General features: G+C 38.0%; 1 protein-coding gene across 1 annotated transcript; it reads right to left on the bottom strand.

Moving 5' to 3' along the window:
* Window positions 1–259: 259 nt before the first annotated feature.
* On the bottom strand, window positions 260–20,929 carry LOC145991315 (sialate O-acetylesterase-like). The gene is made up of 13 exons (XM_083127315.1): window positions 20,900–20,929; window positions 19,493–19,553; window positions 18,093–18,236; window positions 16,753–16,832; window positions 16,298–16,384; window positions 15,089–15,227; window positions 13,554–13,716; window positions 11,675–11,772; window positions 10,538–10,665; window positions 9,750–9,901; window positions 8,583–8,682; window positions 3,516–3,599; window positions 260–544 (listed from the first exon to the last, which is right to left on the bottom strand). Exons 2-13 carry the CDS (start codon window positions 19,551–19,553, stop codon window positions 335–337), a joined length of 1,446 nt encoding a protein of 481 aa, XP_082983441.1. The 5' UTR covers window positions 20,900–20,929; the 3' UTR covers window positions 260–334.
* Between the last annotated feature and the right edge of the window lie 245 nt (window positions 20,930–21,174).

Here is a 21,174-nt window from a genome sequence, read left to right as displayed (position 1 = left end):
GACCCGAAAAATGACGTCATTGAATGTCTCATCTCAAAATTACATGTATGCTCCATTAAAGAATAAATGTTGCAAGTTTGGTCTCAATCAGAGAAGGTGGAGAGGCAAATTTACTTTTTTTCCCCTTCTGTTTTGACATGGAATGCTCCTGCAGCTTTTTAGTTTTTAATTTTAAATACAAAGTTTGACGCTACTTGATTCAACTTCGCACGATCACTGACACTTCTGGATCGTTACGTAAATAAGTAAACAAATAAAACACCAGCTAAAATATTTATTTCCAAATAAGGTCACTTCACAGTCTGCATGACACTGTAACAGTTGCAATTAAACATTAAATATCCCAAATCCAGGTGGGTGCCGGGAGGTTGTAAGGCCCCATCCCGTAAATGGCGCACTGCTTGTATGCGCAGGGGGTTTCCCTCCACTCGTACGCCAGCCTGTAGGCCTGGGGGCAGGACGAGATGTCCACCGTCACGGAGTTCGAAGTGTAGGACGTTGTCGGGACGTCGGAAGGTGAGTTACTGCCTTGGGTGCAGTAAACCTGCGAACAAAAATGAGAGAGACTGCCTGGTAGAATGTCATGTCATAAGCCAGGGACCGGGACTTTATGTCCTATAAAACTGTACAATATGTATGTAATTATATGATAAGAATTGAAAAATATGTCATGAATAATTAAAAATATGTCAGAAAATGCAGAAATATTCCCAGTGAAGCCAAAAATATGCACAGCAGTACTTTCGAATTTCTCTTCATACGGGAAGTCAGTGTCTTCCAGGAAAGATCGACTAGGGTGAAGTCAGAATCCCTATAACCGAAGAATGTAGTGGGAAAATACCGAAACTATCGTGAGGTTCGCTGCAATTATCCTAAGTTTAATTTACTATCATGTCAGATTTACACCTTTGTGGTAAATCTAGGCAATCAATACACAAACATAACTTTTTAGGCAGATCTCAACTATATAGAATCTGAAAAACTACCTACAAAATTTTTGTCAGAAAAGGTTACACTCAATATTATTTCCGTTCCTCAATGCACATATCAGCTTGTGCCAGGAATCAATAGACAAGAACAACATTTTAGGGGGAATTTAAGTATAGAATTTGAAAAACAACAATGACAAAGAATATGATGTTCGCACGGCTATCAATTGTCGACGGGATATAAAAGAGGGTGTTATTGTTCTGTACTAGTTGGTAACAAAATATGGAATCTGATTTTAATTTCCTCATCCATCATTTCCTTATCCTGCCATCGATAATATAAACTATTTGTTGCGCCAAAGGTACGACGAAAAAAATATAAAATAACAGATTATACGCAAGGCAATTACGAAATTATACAGAAATATGTCTTATTACGAGAGAATTAAACAAATATGTTGTAAAAATGCAAAATTGGTAAAATATGTCAAAATATGCCTTATCAAGTTCGTCTATCTATCTGATTTCCATCAGATACGTACAGAACTCTCCCCAGTATTCAATCAGATGCCAAATAAAAAATATGTTATAACATAAAGTTCCGGGCTCTAGGCATAACTAACATAAAATAAATTTAATTTAATTCAGGGGCCGAATGGCTCAGTGGCAATGTCGCCGCCTTGTACTCAAGGAGTCTCGGGTTCGATACCCGGTGGAGGCTCATAGTGGTTCGGATCCCACTTTAAACTATAGGCTCAGTCCCAATTAACCTTACTGTGCATAAAGTGGACTTAAAACACGAACTCAGTCAATCAATCAATTTAATTCCGACTATATATAGCTTTGCTCTTACGTTTGCTGCTTACTTAAAAGGATAGCCTATAGTACATAATTTGTCATATTTTTTTTTTAAAAAAAATCACAGTCTGTACGAATCTCACTGTAGGATCAGTTGTAGAAACTTATTTGAAGGACGTGGAAATTCATGGATTTCATCGTCGCAGTGTCGGCGATTGAGTGTAAAAACTTGGTCGGGGGGGGGGGGAGTAAAAAAGAGTTAACTTTATTTTGGTAGACAAGGTTAGCATGAGACCTTGCGGGATAAAAATGGGGAGGGCAACTGCCTTCCCACACCCACCCCAACCTAATCGCCGCCACTGCATCGTCATCATCATCATCATTATGATAGCTTTTACATTGCTTTCAACATTGCAAAAATTAATAAAGACAAAAGGTTTCGATCAATTTCTAACTGAAATTTATGAAACCCACACAAAATTGGATATCCTACCATTAATAGCAGAGAATACTATGACAAATATCAGCAACAGCAGTCATCACAATGCGAAATAAAATAAGCCAATTCTATCAATGAATCATGTGATAACTACTACTCTATTTCAGTTTTATTTTTGAAAAATAATAATAAAGTAAAATATAAGTTTCTATGACTGAAGGGCAAGTTATGCAATCTTACTCTGTCTCCTTGAGAAGAAATATCCTGCGGGTGGCTTTAGAGGACAGTGCAGTGCAATTCTAGCAGAGATAGACAGTATACCAATACTCTAGCTGTCAATCATGGCACCAGCCAGGTGCTTGCGGCTACCGACCTCAGGTGCCTGCAGATGTCGCTAGTGTTCCCCGCTCCACTGCCTTGTTCCTCGACTGCACGGAGCATAGACGACAAAGTTGTGCTAGAGTTGGGCAAATTCATCATGGGCATCGGACTAAATGGATATTATTAGGTACGTGTTTTAACATATTTTTATTTGCGAACTCTCTGTTAACAAGTGGAATTCATAATCGAACTATTCTTTGTACTTTCGCGAACATTTATCAGTTTACTTGTGAGAAAACCTAATTCACTCAACTTTCTGGCAAAAATGACTGACTGTTCCGTCAGATGGAACTCGAGGCCGTGAAAGTAAGAATCTTCGCGTTTTCTGCCTAGAAAATCAATTGAACTCTCTGTCTCGAACACTCGACGTTTAGCAATTGCCCGTGTATACCCTTCGATAACCACCTTGCGAGTCCAACTCGCCTCCTCGATGGCACAGTGGTATCGTCATCGCCGTGTAATCAAGGGGTCCCGGGTTCGATACCCGGTGGAGGTACATAGTGGTTCGGATCCCACTTTAAACTGTAGGTCCAGTCCCGATTAGCCTGTCTGTGCATAAAGTGGACTTAAAAACAACAAATCAATCCAATCCGAATCCAACCAGGCTATTCTTGATGTTGATAACTAATATTCCTATTCAATAGTTCCCCATGTTTACATCTCAAATCACAATAAAGGAAAACTCCCACTTTAAACTGTAAGTTCAGTCCTGATTAGCCTTTCTGTGCATAAAGTGGACGTTGATGAAAGTCTCAGATAGATGTAGTGGAATTCATGGCTATCGGTTCCTCGGAAAAATTAAGCAATAATTGATGAACATCATTCACATTGGCGCGCTATAAATGGAGAACACAAGTTTCCTCAAAGTCATTTGGAGTGTGCTTACACATGAAGTCACACCAAAATTGATTTCAAAGGGAATGGAATACAATAAATTGATCGTCGCTAGCTTCTTTAACAATACTTACCTGAAATCCATTATTATTCAGAACACTGATGGTGGAATCGTACGTGAGCACTACGTTGTTGCCTTGTTTTGATAGGCCTGTTACCTGTAAGAAACGAGAGAACATACTACGTTATCGAAAAAAAGAAGAATCCACACGTACTTTCAATTCTGTTAGCATTAACTTGCCACAATTTTAATCATGCTTAAGAATATGCGAGCTCATATCCACCAAACACAACCAAGAGAACAATTAATTTCATTTCCTACTTGTTGATACTTTCAATACATGCGGGTCATTCCACGTCAATTCATCCAGACCATGTCACCCACCATCCCCGATTTTGATGAAATTCGGTATGCTTATAGAACTTTTGATGCTGATTACAAAAATGACAACTTTTTTAAAATTGGTCAAGGAGTTCAGAAGTTACGCGCTTTTTAAGATCTCCGTGTACGCCACATCCGGCTCCGCTTTGAATGACACGCATTAGGTTATAAACGATCGTATCTTCCCTCGGGTTTGCCGTAGAAACTTCGAATTAGTTTTCTTTTGTTCAGAATAATATAAGCTTTCATTTAAATAATGTTTCAGATGAATGCATCAGTAAACATGTATTTTTATATATAGTTTTATGTATTTTTTTAGAAAAAAAATGACTAACTTCAAGAGCGAATTTCATGCAATGCCCCCCCTTCAATTTCCCCCTACTTTTACATGTAGGTAGCTCAGAGTGTGTACTAATGCCTGATGAAAAAATTGGGATGGGCGGTTCAGAGACAGGGTGATAAAAGAATCATTTGCATAAAATGACATTAAAAGTAATTCTTCTTAAAAATTAGCACAAAACCTGAAGTACAATGTTTCAAGCTACAATATTCAAAATTTATGTTCACTATGTGTGAATGTAAGCATAGGCGTAAGCTGGTAGGGGCAAAGGGAAGCTCTTGCCCTCTCCCAAATTTATCGATTAATTTAAAATTTGCAAGTAATAATTACAGTGGAACTCCGATTGAAGTTCCTCGATTTTACATTTTCCTTCATTTTGCATTCAATCTTGGTGGTCCCAACATAGGAAATTGTTTAGAAATTTTCCAAGATTTTACATTTTCCTACGTATTAATTTTTTTCAGCTTGGTCTCCTGAATAACGTAAAATTGAGGTTCCACTGTATCTAAGTTAGTTTCAACAGTCTTCATTTTTTAAAAAAATATATATTATATAATTATATATATATAATCATTATTAACATTCCCAAGTTTAACAAATTTATTTTCGAGAACATTCTTTTTGTGCATTTTATCTCAATATGGAAGTTTTTTTTTGGCTACTCTTCATGGGGATATGTAATATGAAGTAAGAATTATTACTACACATTTGTGCTGATTGAAGTTTTTTTCAAATTCAGCTTTTTCGCCACATACCACAGAAAATATCCTTGTGACGGGATGGTTGGAACAGAAAAAAATACTTGTAATGACTTATATAGTATAAAGCAACAAGTACGGCAATTATGTACCAATTCCGTAGAAATAGTATTCAAGGCATACATTTCTTAGTAATCATCTAGGGTGAAATGACAACAACCCACAGTACAAGGTGTCAGCGATTGCAAAGTACTACAACAGTACCAGGAAGTATGCACTATTTTGAACTTACAGGTTCCATAAGTTACTTTTTATAAGTAACTGGGTTTCTTTTACAGTTACTGTAACAGTAACTTACTGTTAATGATCATCGATTTGTGTAAAAGTTACACAATATCAATGATCATGAACACTTCCGTGTTTTACTTATGTTTCTACGCATTCATATATTTACATTATTACTGCTAATAAATTTTGGAAAACACAGTTAGCTTTGCTTGAACGATTATAATTAAAAAATAATTTGTATGCTGACCACGTTATTTTGAATATGGTGTCATTGATTCCACTTGCACCTATTTCTTTCTCCTCCATTCCAAGTTCAACAAGATCCAAAGATCCACTCCCTCGACAATGACTTTTTCCTAGCTGGACAAAAACATTCCAAAGGAACACAGCAGTCTACCAAAAACAATGGAGTTTTCACATACAATTAGAAATGAATTACAGTAAAGCGTGGATGCTCTAAATTTAGCATGCAACAAAGCATAGCTTCCTTGCCAGCAATTCCAAGAAAATCCTTTCACGTAGCATCCGGAGAAGGTACATATTTTATTTTTATAGTCTTGAACAGAATTGTCCAATTTAGCTATTTCCCTACTGCAAAAAGTAACTCTGTTACCGTTGTTAACGTTACAGGTACTTACTTTTAAAAGTAGCTAGTTACAGTTAGAATTCCTAAATAAAAAGTAACTGTACTTGTAACTTTGTAACTATTTACTTCGAAACACTAGTTGTTTAACAGTCAGAGCAAAATAGTATGTGCTGATGTAATATGTTTTGTATAACTGTATGGTTTGACTTTTGTGAAGAAGTGGCTTTCCGAATTCCAACTGTAAACAGTTATGTAGTAGCATGTGTGTGCGTGACTCAAACTGGTTGGTAGGATTGCTTCAAAAGTCCACGTGAAAATGGAGATGCAGATATTAAATTATCGCATCCACTAGATCCATCAACTTCCTACTACTGGCCACAAAATATTCTGTGTCCTGTGGACATTAACAATACAAATGGATGGACATATGTACTTAGTGATAAGTCAAATACTTAAGTGTGTTTGGAATGGTCAAAATATCCATGTAAAATGTGAACGGCACAATTTATAGTACATGAAATTTTGGCAATGCATAGAGTACAATTTTTAGATACTATCTTAATGGGTGTCACTTGGAAACTATCTTCGGGTTGAGATAATCACAAAGTTTTCCATCGCATAAAAATAGTGTCCAGGATTATTTGATAAATACATTTGAAAAACCACAATTATTACTATTTATTCGTTTGTTCCTCAAGTGCCAGGAGAATCACAAAATATATTTAACTTGTAAATTTTAATTAATATATAAATTCGATAGGGGCAAGTGTTTCCCTTTGCCCCCACCAGCTTACGCCTATGCTTACATTCACACATAGTGAACATAAATTTTGAATATTGTAGCTTGAAACATTGTACTTCAGGTTTTGTGCTAATTTTTAAGAAGAATTACTTTTAATGTCATTTTATGCAAATGATTCTTTTATCACCCTGTCTCTGAACCGCCCATCCCAATTTTTTCATCAGGCATTAGTACACACTCTGAGCTACCTACATGTAAAATTGGGGGGAAATTGAAGGGGGGGCATTGCATGAAATTCGCTCTTGAAGTTAGTCATTTATTTTTCTAAAAAAATACATAAAACTATATATAAAAATACATGTTTATTGATGCATTCATCTGAAACATTATTTAAATGAAAGCTTATACTATTCTGAACAAAAGAAAACAAACTTGAAGTTTCTACGGCAAACCCGAGGGAAGATACGATCGTTTATAACCTAATGCGTGTCATTCAAAGTGGAGCCGCATGTGGCGTACACCGAGATCTTAAAAAGCGCGTAACTTCTGAATCCTTTGACCAATTTTAAAAAGTTGTCATTTTTGTAGTCAGCATCAAACGTTCTATAAGTATACCGAATTTCATCAAAATCGGGGATGGTGGGTGACATTTTCACAAAATTCTGGATGATTTGACATGGAATGACCCATCCGCATTGCACATTGTGCAAACATGCAACTCGTAATTGTCTACTTGTAGACATTGTTTGGACGTCAGTATAGTTCGTACTTACCAATTATGTATTGCGGAACATAGTTCAAGGTGCCATTATGCGTTTTACACGAAAACAAACACAATTTTTCACATACAGAGTGATTTTTTTTATTCCTTTCTTCGCTTCCGGAACACACAATATGGCGGGCTCATCTTGACTCACGTTGTGGGGTATGCAGTGTTTCAACCTTCTTCACCGAAAAATACCTACTATCGAGTTCGTCACCGGTGGAAATTATACATTATGCACGGGTAGCTGACCGATAGCCCGGATAGCTGATGGATAGCCCCACTAACCGTTGACGGATAGCCCCACGATCCATTCTCTGATAGCCCCACAAACCATTCACGGATAACTCCACGAACCATTATGCACGGTAGCTGACAGATAGCCCCACGAACCATTTCCATAAGGTTAGGTTAGTTTTGGTTGGGTTAGGCAAGCATGGTTAAAAAAAAAAGTTTGAAACACTGACAGTGGGTTACGTCATCGAACGTGCGGAGTATGCAGTTCACGTACGGGAAGCATGGCAATTGTGCGTCGGTGGGATATTTCTCTTGAAAAATATATTATTTGCCTGTCAAATAGATTCCACGATGAAAGAAAATACCTCCACGAACGTTGGAAAGCTTGGAGAAACTCATTTCCGTAAGTAGTTTCTTCTGTAAAAATTAAGAAATGTCTCCGATATAACGAACTGTTACCATTTTAGGAAAGGAAGAAAGTGGCAGATTGAACCTACACAAAAATTCTCAGAACTTCGGAAGTGAAGAGGGAGGGGCACGGAGGCACGTGTTCCTTCCAAAATGGATGCTCAAGTATTACGAAATACATTGATTATATTACAAAGAACAAAATAAAACAGATAGTAAAATAATAAAATTAAGTTTAACACAAATATGTTAATCGGGACTAGATTTACTCTACACTTAAATTAATCGACAACGGAAATCGAATCCTCGGCTTGTTCGTTTCGGGGAAATAACTTTAACTTGTGGAAACAAAGCGAGAGCGAGATTCTAGATATAATATTTTCCATGTTTGTGACAAAATCAATTCTGAAACTTCTTTCTTTCTTTCTGCAATCATTGTTAATACAAATATCGCAGCACTGCTTCTATTTCAGAAAAGTCTAGTAATGCTTTCGTCGTATAATAAAATATTAAAAATTTGTAAAAATAAATATTCCCTGAACCCTCCCTCTAAATACGTCCTTCCCTAAATAAAGGCTGTAGAAAAGAGACATCGGGCGTGATAAGAATATAGCGTACCCAACTAATCCAAACCACCGATCAACACAATGTTGTTAGTGAATCAGTATGAATAATCCATGAAATGGCATCTTCTCACCTGTGGCCCATGCGTGGGATACTGCGTCATCTGGTAAGCAACGTTGAGGCCAGCCCAGCCCAGCCTGTCTGCTACCGTCGTCTTGTCCCGCGGATGGATTCTGGAGGCAAACGATAAACATGTTAAGCTTTTGTTGTGACCATCATCTTCTCGCTGTGGCCTTTGTATGAAAGAACAGCGTGTCTGCTTGTAAATTAAGAAGTTTCACAAAAAAATAAGGCCATTAATTCATGTTATTTTATGTTGATTTGACGCATCATTTTAAGCTACCTTGTAACTATAAATGTTGCAATAAGAAAAATAATTTCTCGTGCGGAATTTTGGAAAGGTAGATAGATGTGTGTCCGCACATGGCCTTCACCAGGCGGAGAGGGACCGAGACATCCAAAAGTAGCAACAAATAGGAGTAAATAATAATCACTCGTAGCTTAACGTCTAAAATTAAGTGATCAACCTTCTAAACCTAAAGGTAAGTCCCACAATCAATCGTGAATTTTCAAAAAAGTAAATGGGGTAGTCCTTTTTAATGTCAAAAAATAGTGGCCTCCTTATTTAACATGTAAAATCAAATGTCCCCCATTTGACGTGTATAAGGAATTATATCCATAATAATCCGCGGCACAACAGCCCGCAAGGGCCAGCACGACGGCCAGCCTACCGACTGTCGGCCAGCTAGTCACGGGCTGACATGTGGTCAACACGACGAAACCCCAGCCGTTGTAGGTTTCCATGACAGGGTTACGTTACTCATTCCTAGCTCCCCAATTTCATCACGATGGTAGGTGGCCACCGGTCCCATACACAGGCCGGAATCTCGGGAAAAAAATTGTTACGCTCTCCCAGGAGACTCGAACCTGCGCGCTCCGTAGCCGGAGCCTAAAGCTTGCGCCTTGGAACGCACGGTCACGGTGCGGGACAACTATTTCATTGGTGTTTATAATTATCGCCCCCTTGATGTATAAATTAAGCGATCGCCCTTTTAAACGTCTAAACCCAACAGTCAATTGTCAATTACGGAAAGAGTAAATGATGTCCAAATATTGAGTGAGGTCATTTGACGTTGCAGAGCGATGAACAATTTGACTACTATTAGCTTTGCCATTGGCTGTACAAGAAAGACCCCACAAGATAGAATAATTAATCCGACTTTGAATTGGCTTTACTCACGTTCCATTTGGAGAGTTGTCGTCCGGGAGGTCAAAGGCCGCCGCCATGAAGGACTCCGGCATCGCAGAGTTCGGGGCGTAGCCGTAGTCCGCCGTCTGGTGCCATCGGAGCAGAGACCACGGGTCGTACACGTTGTGGGCGTTTGGAGCCAACTGCGGCGACAAGAAACAGGGGCATTAGGTATCTTGTGATGTCCTGAGTCGGAAACAACCAAGATTTTCATCATGTCGCCATTTGAGTGTTCCTAGCCATGGGCGTCTTTGAAAATTTTGATAGGGAATATGTTCTTCACATAAAAATGAATAGTAGAAATAATAATAATAATAATAGTTAAATTACAATTATTATTAAGTCAATTTATTATTATTATTATTATTATTGGTGAACAACTGTCCTTTATTTTGCACATTTCACATCGTTACTGCACAGAAATGGAAGATAAGGTTATTGGTTATTCTATTTTGTCATTAACATTTACTTACCTCTTTCAGTACAAAAATTAAAGTTTGGGAAAAATTTTAGTCATGAAGATTATTTTTGTCACCTTTTGGGAATTTTCTTTTTTCTATTTTTCTTATTTTACATCCTCTAACCGTCGGTGAAGACCGTGACCACCTAGGCGGCTTTTTTTAAAATTTATTATAATCATTTGTTTTCTGAATTAAGCAGTAGAATATGAAAAATATGACGTTTGACTTGGTTCCTGCAATTTACATTTAATTTTTCGAGCTCATTATTTTCTTTGGTTAATCTTCTGGAATTCGATTTACACTTTTCTCGGGCCTTACCTGGACGAAGCCGAAGGGGAAGGTGGGGCTAGGTCCTACGGTGCCCTCGAACCACTTGTTCTTCCAGTCGTTGATCATGGTTGGAAACTCGCACGAGTAGTTGTTGGATGAGACTACGTTGCTTTCACCTGAAACACAAATACAAACAGTCAAAAGTGGTCCAAGAAATTATAATATTGGTCTCCCCAACAGGATTATAAACGGTTTATTTTTTACTAACTTATTGTGCAGTTAACTCGTAACAAACTAACGTCAATATATATTTCTTTCAACCTAGTAACGGTTATATTTGGGACATTCCAGCGTTACATGCGAGATATTTTACACACAAAATTTAAGGTTCTAGACATGAAATTTGATTAAAATATTCATAATGAACTCATTTCATAGCATTATGAAGTAGTTTGTGGTGTCTGCTAACAAATGAAAAACACTTGAGTATGTTGGCATAGGTTGAATGCATTAAAAGCAATAACGAAAGTGCGTTACGTGTGTGACGCTTTAAAAATGTAACAAATTTTGGCTTCATTTGTCTGTGAAGCATATAGGTTGCAGATGCTAGTAACTTTTATTAGTGAAATGTGTAAATTACATGCATTCACAAATATCTAAAGCTTAATGCAATTAAAAACAATTATAATTTCCATAACAATTCCTTTTGCTATTTATATAGAGTAGGACCACTTTTCGTGGAATGTCCCATATATCTTTTGTTTAGAACTTACAAGTCTATGAATTTATGTAAAGAATGATTAAATCACCAAACTATTTAAATTATTCTCATACACACATACATCAGAAATTAAGTTAAAATTCACAGTTTTGTGTTTGAGATTAAAGAATGAAAGACTCATTATATCAGACTAATACATCCAAATCATAATCAAACGATGAGATGTCAAAGAATTTTGAAGGAAGAGTTCAAGGTTTGTTCTCTTGATGTGCCAGTAATAACAAGCTGAGAATGATAATTGTATGTGGTAACTGCTACTTGAACACTCATAAAAAATTAGAAACAACTTACTCACCAAAACACGAAATCTGGGATAGGCCCAGTCAGATTACGACTTTGAAAAGCCAAACACTTAAACATCATTAGTTGTGGTTGCATCTCCCACATAAGTGCCCTCCTCTTACCTTGGTACCAGATGGCTCCCCTGACGGACATTTTGAGCAGCGGGTGGATCATGGCGTTCCACAGCACAGACGGACTGTTTTGATCAACTTTTGGAGATCTGAAATTCAGAATATCTAGTTTAGGAATGATTTAGTTTCTGGACTGGGAATTTTACGTATTATTGGTTGTTGAAAGTTGATTGATAATAGTTTCTAGTAAGACTGATCCAATGAAATTATCCATCAAAGTAAAATTGTTAGTAACACACAGGGTGATATTTGAAAGAGAATGAATGCGAATTTCCCCCTCTAGTTTTTAATCTCGAGGTTGATACGCTATTTGTGTGTCGGTGCGTTTTGTATGTGTACACAACACGCACAATTTATATAAAAGCAGGATACTTGAAGAGAAGCAAATTGAATTTTCCTGTCCAAAAAGTTTTCAAATACCACACTGACAGCAAATAACAAGTTCACTTGTTTTAAGCCTATACCAGCATATAAACATTCGAAATGCTATCATACAAAACTATAAAGGTAGAGAAAACAATTGTAAACGAACTTGAAGTATTAATAATAATATTTATGACGTAAAATACAACACATCTGTCCTTGGCGGAGTGGTTATGGGTGTTCTTTGTGAGTGTGTCTTCATCAATTTCATCATATTGTTCTTCCTCATCTTCACAATTAACCAAAAGTAGCAGAGAAGTGAAGTAAATAAACCAAACCAATAAACAATTGATCACGTCTAGTTTCTACCGATGTTTAGTTGGTCGATTGTCATGAGCATGATTCTCCATGATTTGTAAGTGAATATTACAACAACTTTCCTCTTTTTGAAACATTTTAGCAGGCTAGATTCTGATTATTATATGTCGAGTTTCAACTTATTATTTTCCCAATGTTTATACAGTGCTTTTCACGGTCAAATCGTCCGCGGAGCGGCGGCAAGCGTACCTGGCAGCGAGAGCTCGTCTGCCGGCAAACTGGATGCAACATCCGCGTAACTGGAAACGCTAGCTATGTAATGAAATAAGATCGTACAATTACATGGACATTTACAATTAGAATAAACACGTACGTTGTTACAAGAGGCGTTGGAAATGTTCTCCTCCTGCATTCACACATTTACGGTATCATTTTAGGAAATTTTCACTAACACGTATTAGTTTCTCTTTCGAAATTTCTTCTCTTTCGAAATTGCTTCAATATCTCTCCTGATATTTTCTTTCAATTCTTCTAATGTATGGTAGCTCGCCACGCAGACGACTTAAAAATGTCTGTTTCTTGTGCAAGGCGCCGGGGGATTTTTTTTAGGATTACCATTATGTTCCAATCATACTTTTACGTCGTCTACTTCCTCCTCAGTAAACACACGTCGTTTCACCCTTCGCTTCTTAACAAGAACAAACCCTGTGTGGAACAGGAACATCTGGGAATTCTGCTGCGAAACGCCTTATAAGTTCCTTCTCTACAAGAATTCGTAATGACTTAAGAGTAGTACATAAAAAATCGTTGTTTTAAATTGTACGGATTATTAGACTGCAGTTCCAAATGCACCAGTAATACGCAAAGTAAAACAAAGCAATCTAAAACACTTGTTAACACCTTAACACTTCACAAAAACGTGCCAACTGGACACTAGCTATCTGAATACCGAAGCACTGACGCGTCCAGTGCCAAAGTCAGCGTTCAGCTGTGAATCTAAATACCGACATACGCCCTCCCACCTGCGCGGCGATCTGGCCGCCGCTCCACGGACGACTCAACCGTGAAAGGCACTGCATAAGATTAAGAGTAGACCCTTTTGTTAAGATCTGTTTTAGTGTATGGCGCTGATTTGATTGTGCAAGAAAGTTCCTTCATTTTCGTTGGATGCTTCCACTTAAGCCCTTACATGTCCACGGCGGCGTTGCAGCTCTGCCGGGCCTCGGGGGACATCCAGGCCTCGATCGGGGTCCCCCAATAGTTGCTCTCGATGAGGCCGATGGGCCGCTTCAGCTGGTCGTAGAGCCGCCGGCCGTACAGGAAGCACAGCGCAGAGAAGGTTGACAACGTGCCTGTGCAACAAGAAATATGGGATTCATTTACACAATTGAATATATGTATTATACAGTGTGTTCATTTTCGCTCTGGGCCGAGATAGCGCGTCACTGCAGACGGCGCAGCATAGCGTGGATGCCGGCATTTTCGACCCGTGACCTCCCGCTTATATTTACCCACATATCTTGAGCATGCAGACAATTATATTTATAACGAGTACTATTCTGCGCGTTGCCTCGCCGTTCTGCAGTCGCGTGCTATCTCGGCCCGGAACCAAAATGAACGCACTGTTGAAAGTTGATATTGATACACAAGCAAAGATTCGAATTCAACTCTATGACTTAGAGATACACCGCTGCGACATTTTTTTACGTAGATGCTTCGAAAAATGACAATTACATGAGACTTTTCCAACGCCTAACAGCAAAGAGCAAGATTTTAAAATTGCTGGTTTCCGCCAGCTTTCTTCTGCAGCCACTTAGCCCAGTTCTAAAGCACGTTATACTGAAAAGTGAGCGAGTGCAGAAAAGAATTACACTAGCATTAAACAACAATAATAATAATAACACTGTTAAGCCTTGTTTCCATGCTTAATAACACTAAAAATGCTGACGAAGGCAGAAATTTATTTTAAAAAACACTATACACGTGGCATGGGCGTAACGTGGGACTTAACTTTGGGGGGAGGGGAGCAGGTACGAACTTGAGGCTGAACTTTTGGGAGGGCAGAGTCGAAAAGTTTTTCATCCCATGAAAAGTTTTTCATCCCATAAAAATAGTGTCCAGGATTATTTGCTAAATAACTGTTACATTTGCGGAATCAGAAATATTATTATTTATTACTTAGCTCCTAAGGTCTCAGGATGTTAACTTAAGCATCCATAACTTGTAAATTTTAACAAACCTGAAAATTGGTTTCCGGGGGGGGGGGGGACAAGCGCCCAACCTCCCCCCTTGACCTCGCTAAGTTGCGCCTATGACACGTGGTGTTTCAACCTTCTAGGAAGGTCTTCAGACTCAGAACAAGCTATCAAAGGTTGAAACTTAACATGTATAGTGTGTTTTTTATAATAAATGTCTGGCTTGGTCAGCATTTTTAGTGTGTTAATAATAAACATGCAGAATGCCAATAAAAATAACCGTGTTGTGATAGAATCATTACAATACGCAACCATAAAACAAAAGTTCAATGAGTGTCTCGCCTCGTTGTTCGGTTTCGTCTCAAAGGTTCTTATCTCGTTCTCGTCTAGAATTTTACAAGGCAGTGTCTATCTCCGTCTCGTCTCGCTACCACCCCTAGGACTGGCAACAGCAGCAATCTAGATTTGTATCCGCAGATGTCGAAGTATTGAGCATAGAATCTCGTAAAGACAAAATAAACATCCGTACCTTGCGTAGGAACACTCCAAGGGGTGGCGATGCCCATCAGGTCTTCCTGTGGCGTTTCCGAGTACGTCAGTTGGACGTAGAACAATCGGACTTGGTTGTACGCCAGCCCCTCTTGGATCTCTTGGCTTCCGTTGTATATCTAGAGAGAATTCATGTTTTATTTTGAAAGATTGGCATTTAAATAACTAATTAAGGGGTTGTAATACCTAGTGCAATGGCACAGGAACTTATGGTTTGTGATATTTGAAAAGTGGCTATGAATTCTAAATATCAGCAATAGTTTCTTACCCATTGTTGTTTTTTTCTTGCGAAGTCCTTTTTGATCATCTCTTGTGACCAGCATCAACTCCTCATCACCCAGATTCACCTGTGCTGCTGCTGCTACGGCAAAGAGTTTACTGTTCTTTCGGTATAGCAATTACCACTGTCTGTTGCGAGATTATGAACGGTAAGATTTTAAATGTTTCACGGACTTATGCATAAAATGTACGTTGAAGTGAGTTCAGAATTTTTACAACCTCAATGATTGATTGATTGAGTTGGTGTTTTAAGTCCACTTTATGCACAGTAAGGCTAATCGGGACTGGACCTACAGTTTAAAGTGGGATCCGAACCACTATGTGGCTCCACCGGGTATCGAATTCACAACTTCAATGTTAGCATAACATAATTTTTACTTACTAAATCCCTCTTTCCTCGTAAAGGTGATCGCTAAATGTTAGTATTTCTGCAGCTATTTCATTATATTCGAATATAATCATGTACTCTCAGGTGTTCAGTTATCATAGACTGTTAGGAACTGCATTGTATTCTATGAAGAAACTGTGGTGGAAAAGAGACTAGCTAACTCTTAAGCCTTCTTAATCCCGAAGGTTTAAGAAGGCTGCAGCAACACAAGCCTTCCATCTGTCTCTATCCTGTTCAAGATCAATGCAAGCTTTTCCATCCTTACCGATTTCCTAACTAACTTGCAAAATATTTCTGGGAATGTCAACTTTTTCTCTCAATCTTCGTTTTGGCCTTCCTACAGGTCACTTACCGTCAGGTTTCCCAACAAGAATCCTGTAAACTCTTATTTCCTCTCCCACTCGTGCCACATGGCCTAACCCCCTTCATTTAATTATTCTAATGATATTTGGACATGAATGCATATTGGAAAGGAGAATATATTTAATTTAGCCAGTCGTATTGGCTGAAGTATGTCCTTACGTCTTTCATGGCCATCCACATGTTGCTTTGTCCACTGCAAACCCACACGTCACCGAAATACACGTCGTTCAGTTGGATAGTTTCACCCTGCAAAGAGACACATGTTAGTGCCAGTCTGTTACCTCCTGCATGCAAAAGGAGCATCAACTAACAACAAGATGCATATGAAAAACCGCTGAGAAAAACTTGTGAAGTTTTGAATAAAATCGTCTACAGATAAAAAATGTTAGGGAAAATTCCCAACTCTTTTATGTACAAGAGAAATATTAAAGTAAAGAAGAATAAAATTTGTTTGAGAAGCTTATGCAATAGAGCCTTTAGTAAACTATTTCTTGTGAATGTGCCATATAGTTAGTGGTTTTCTGTGTCTAAGTACTTGACTATTATACTTCAAGTATTAATCTATGGTACGATATTATTTTCCAATGGAATTAATTATCTTTTAAGACTCATACCGTGGCTGCCTGCGTCGCAGTGACAGTGTAAGGACCACCTTGGCCGTGGGGATCCAACGTCACACTCCATACGCCATTCCCTGGAATACAAGATGAATTTATCAATCAAAAAATTTTTAGTCTCTATATACATAATCATTGCTGCCCAGCGTCAACCGAAGATTTTGTGTCTTGGCCGAGAGAACCAAAGTTATCCTCGCAAAGTGCATGGCCACCTCCATGCCAAGACATCCTTTTATGCAAGTAGGCTGACGTTGGTTCAGTACAAAAGAAGAAGGATCAAGGAATGTCCGTGATAGAAGTCCCAAGATAGTTCCAAAAATTGAGTGTAAAATGCGGGAACCAGGCCATAACTTCGCGTTTTTATACTCTTGCACCTAGTACAAACAGTAAATGGTTCCACGAGTCTTCAGAATTCCAGAAAAACCTCATGAACTCAATTCCCCCTAACCTAGAAAGATTTCTCTTGGAAGATGTGCGTGAAAGTTAATAACGAAATAGAATAGTTATGCATTTCAGTATAATTAATTATTAACTGTATGAAATGTAAAAACAGTTGTGATGGATAGTGAATATTTTTGTGTCTCCCTCAAGAACATAATAATAATTATTTAATTGTATTATTTCTATTTATGTCAACGGACTAACTTGCAAAATATTTCTGGGAATGTCAAACACAAATAAAGCGGAGAATGAGAGAGAGAGAGAGAGAGAGAGAGAGAGAGAGAGGGAGAAATGGGGAAAGAAAAGAAGAACATGAAATCGAGAGACAGAGGAGGAAGAGAAATAAAATTAAAGGAGTGCGAGAGTAAGCAGAGAAGTGAGAGTAAAAATTACTAAAAGAAAAAGAGAGGAAGTAAGCAAGGAAATAGATTCTAAGTCTGAGAGAAAAGCAAGAATCTAGAATGTAAATACGAGAAAAGAAAAATAGAAAGAGAAAGTTAAATTCAAAGTGGACGAGGAAAATATAATCATATTTCCTTTTTCAGAAGTTCAATGTAGGCTAATCGGCACTGAATGTACTTAAAGTAGGATCCGGATCACTGTAGAATATGCCCCCCACTGGGATTGGACCGGGATATATTGATTCAAAGTGAACAACGTTGCCACTACGCCATGCGGGTGGCTTATTTAAGGGCTTCTGTTCCTGAAATTACCTTATACTTAAAAATATTATTATGAATATATCACTGCAATGCTGTCCTGGGGTGTGTGTGCACAAGAACTTGAACGGAAATATTTGTTTGTATGATTGGTATTACTTCATCTTAGAGCTATATTTTTCTTTGCAGATATTTAATCGTACTTTCTGACAGTATGAGAAGAGTAAGTCTGCTCACCATTCACCTGCCCTTGGCTTTGGGTTCCATCCACGCTTACGGTGACGTAAGAGCCTGGACTCCCGTAGCCCCAAACGGTGGTCGCCTTTGGAGACATCTGAAGGACCATGCTGTTCCCATAGTAGGAAGCGAAGCTGAAAGCGGCTGAAAGAAAGGTATTTTTTCGTTCATTTTATTTCACAAACTATGTTGCATTCAGATCAATAGAGCACAAAGAATTAACAAAAAAAAACTAAAAGTTAAAATACACAAAGCAGTATTGGTCACTTAATTCTTTTACATTAAATCCTTAAGGCTATCATTAGAACAAAGATCATTTCTCTACAGGCTACAAACCACTTACAATTCACTAAGAGATGCTCCGGGCTACCATTTATCAAAGCAGAACGACGTGCATAGCAGATGAAGTGTAAATAATATTCTTTTTGCCCTAGTTGTTATTATTCTTGTTATATATGTACGTATGTGTGTGTGTATGTGTCTATCTTATTATTTTGTTTATTTTTTTCCGGTTGATATCCTGAGGTAACGTGGTTTTTCTGTATTCAGGACTTTTCAAATAAATAAAAAAAAAAGAGAAACGTAAATTAAGAGTATTTGAAAATGAAATCCTTAGAAAATTATTTGGACATAATTTGTATTTATGTACTGACTCTAATGAATAATTAAATCAAGAAGACTTGGGTGGGCAGGTCATATGGCACGAATGGGAGACGAAAGAAGAGTTTACAGGATTCTTGTTGGGGAAACTTGATGGTAAGAGACCTGTAGGATGGCCAAGACGAAGATTGAGGAATGATGTTGAGGTGGAGCTGAAGGAAATCGACAAGGATGGAAAAGATTGGATTGATCTTGCCCAGGATAGGGCAGATGGAAGGCTTGTGTTACTGTAGCCATAAACATTTGGGTTTAAGAAGGCTAGAGAGTTAGTCAGTTAGAGCACAAATATCCTCTCAGAAACATTGCATAGATTATAGAGTCTTGAAGAACTTGAAGGGGTAAGTGATAAAACCAATAAGTTGCTGACCAAGGCAGTTTATTAAGATAAAAACACTTAACACGTAACGTTTCGACCCTGTATCAGGGTCTTCCTCAGACGAAGAACTAAACTAAAAAAAAGTTGTTTTTTTTTTGTTTTTTTTTTAAGTTTAGTTCTTCGTCTGAGGAAGACCCTGATACAGGGTCGAAACGTTACGTGTTAAGTGTTTTTATCTTAATAAACTGCCTTGGTCAGCAACTTATTGGTTTTAATATGGAAACAAGGCTTAATTATATTACAATTGGGTAAGTGATGTGTTAAAAATTTTCAGTTTTGAATTTTCATTCGCAACGTCATCAATCGAACATTTACTTTTTGGACACACAGTACATAAATTGCTTACGTAAACAGTTCCTCTTACCTCTAGGGCCACAAGTGGCAGCCGCCACGCACGCTAGAAAAATGACTATTTCTCCTCTCATCTGAAAACAATGAAGTAATCAAAATTTTAGTAAGCGTTGCTCTTGGAGCTTAAAACTAGTTGTTCTAACGATGTTATTCAATACACATGTTTTGCTTCTCAGGTTGAATTTATCTTTGTGATGTTGAGTTACAAGGGAGTAGGATGTAATAAGTTTTAAAAGTAACATAAGGAGGAAACGTTTCTGAAAAAACAAAATCAGTTAATTTTAGAAATGAGCCGATTTCAATGTATCTGTATCGGCCGATACCAGTGGTATCGTTATCGGAAAGTATGGGTTGGAATTTATGTACCTGTCGATACTTTAGCGGAATTTTCGTTTTTCACGGGACACCTTCGCAAAGTCTAATTATCCTAGAAGTTATGCTAAGTTTGAAATTATCATTTATTTTGCTGCATCATTGGGGGAAAAATGGATTTGTGCATATTTTAAAATTTGATGTAATTCTCGAATATTTTAGAGCAAATTGATGCACATAATTGGAGTGGAATACACACAATAAATAATATTAATCGGTATTTTTGAACTTTTTGTAATTGATACAATTTTAAAGAATCGGTATCGGTTGAACGTGGTATCGGCTCGGCCTTAGCCCTAGTTAATATCCTTCAAAAAGGAGGACCTAGTTTCCAATATGCTATTCGTTGGCGCTACCTCCCTGTAACTGCGGTTACTGCCTAGATCTCCACATAAAAGTGGTGATTACTAGAGCTCGGACGTGTATGTAATTACATATTATATATATTCCTTTCTACAGGGTGGCTCAATAAGTCACTTAACACCCTCAGTACAAGGCCACTGCGGCATGGAATTTGAAATTGGCGATGACCAATCGTTATCTGGACAAGGGGGAACCACATTGACGCCACCCACACGGTCGGCGGCCATCTTGATGTCCGCCATCTTGAATTCAACTTCAGAATTTTAAATGGGAAGGGGGTCGTGCGACATATCAAAATGGGCTAGAATTTCACGAGAAATGCAATGGTGAAGGTTTTTTCGACGTATCTTTAACCAGTAAAAAGTTATGACTGAATTCTTGTACCAATTTGCTCCTTTTCGAGGTGTTAGAAAAATGCCTTAAAATTTGTTTAGCGCTTCGGTAATGCATCGAGATCAAAGTGACGTCTATGGAGAGACGTTCGCATGCCATTGCACATTATTTTAATCGGATACATCCATGAAGAGCTGTGCATTATGAATGGTTGTCGCGAACAATTTACAGTGTGACGCTTCCATTGAATTAAAAGTCCTTCACAGTGACAAGGCTAATGTTACCACCTATGCGAAACATTATAACCATCTTTAACCACCTAACATTACTGCCTTGCACGTCCAGTACCTACCTGTGCTGCTCACTCAATTCTTGTCGCGAGAAACTGTTTTTTTTCTTATAAGACGCACCTTATCAAGGAGATAAAAAATATGAGAAGTTTCTATAAATAGCTGAATCAGCAGGTCATCTCTATGCTGAATGCACCTTCTATTATTCAATAACAATAGATGAAGGTGTGCTGTGGGTATCGTTCGTAATAATTTTTTAAGTGCACTCATACTTAACAAATAAAACAACCTCCATATCAAACAATAGATAAACCACAAAACAAACATGAAAATCAGT

This window comes from Lepisma saccharinum, chromosome 8 (genome assembly GCF_977018435.1).
Source record: "Lepisma saccharinum chromosome 8, izLepSacc3.1, whole genome shotgun sequence".
NCBI classification, from domain to species: domain Eukaryota; kingdom Metazoa; phylum Arthropoda; class Insecta; order Zygentoma; family Lepismatidae; genus Lepisma; species Lepisma saccharinum.
This window is presented reverse-complemented; position numbering and strand designations above follow the sequence as displayed.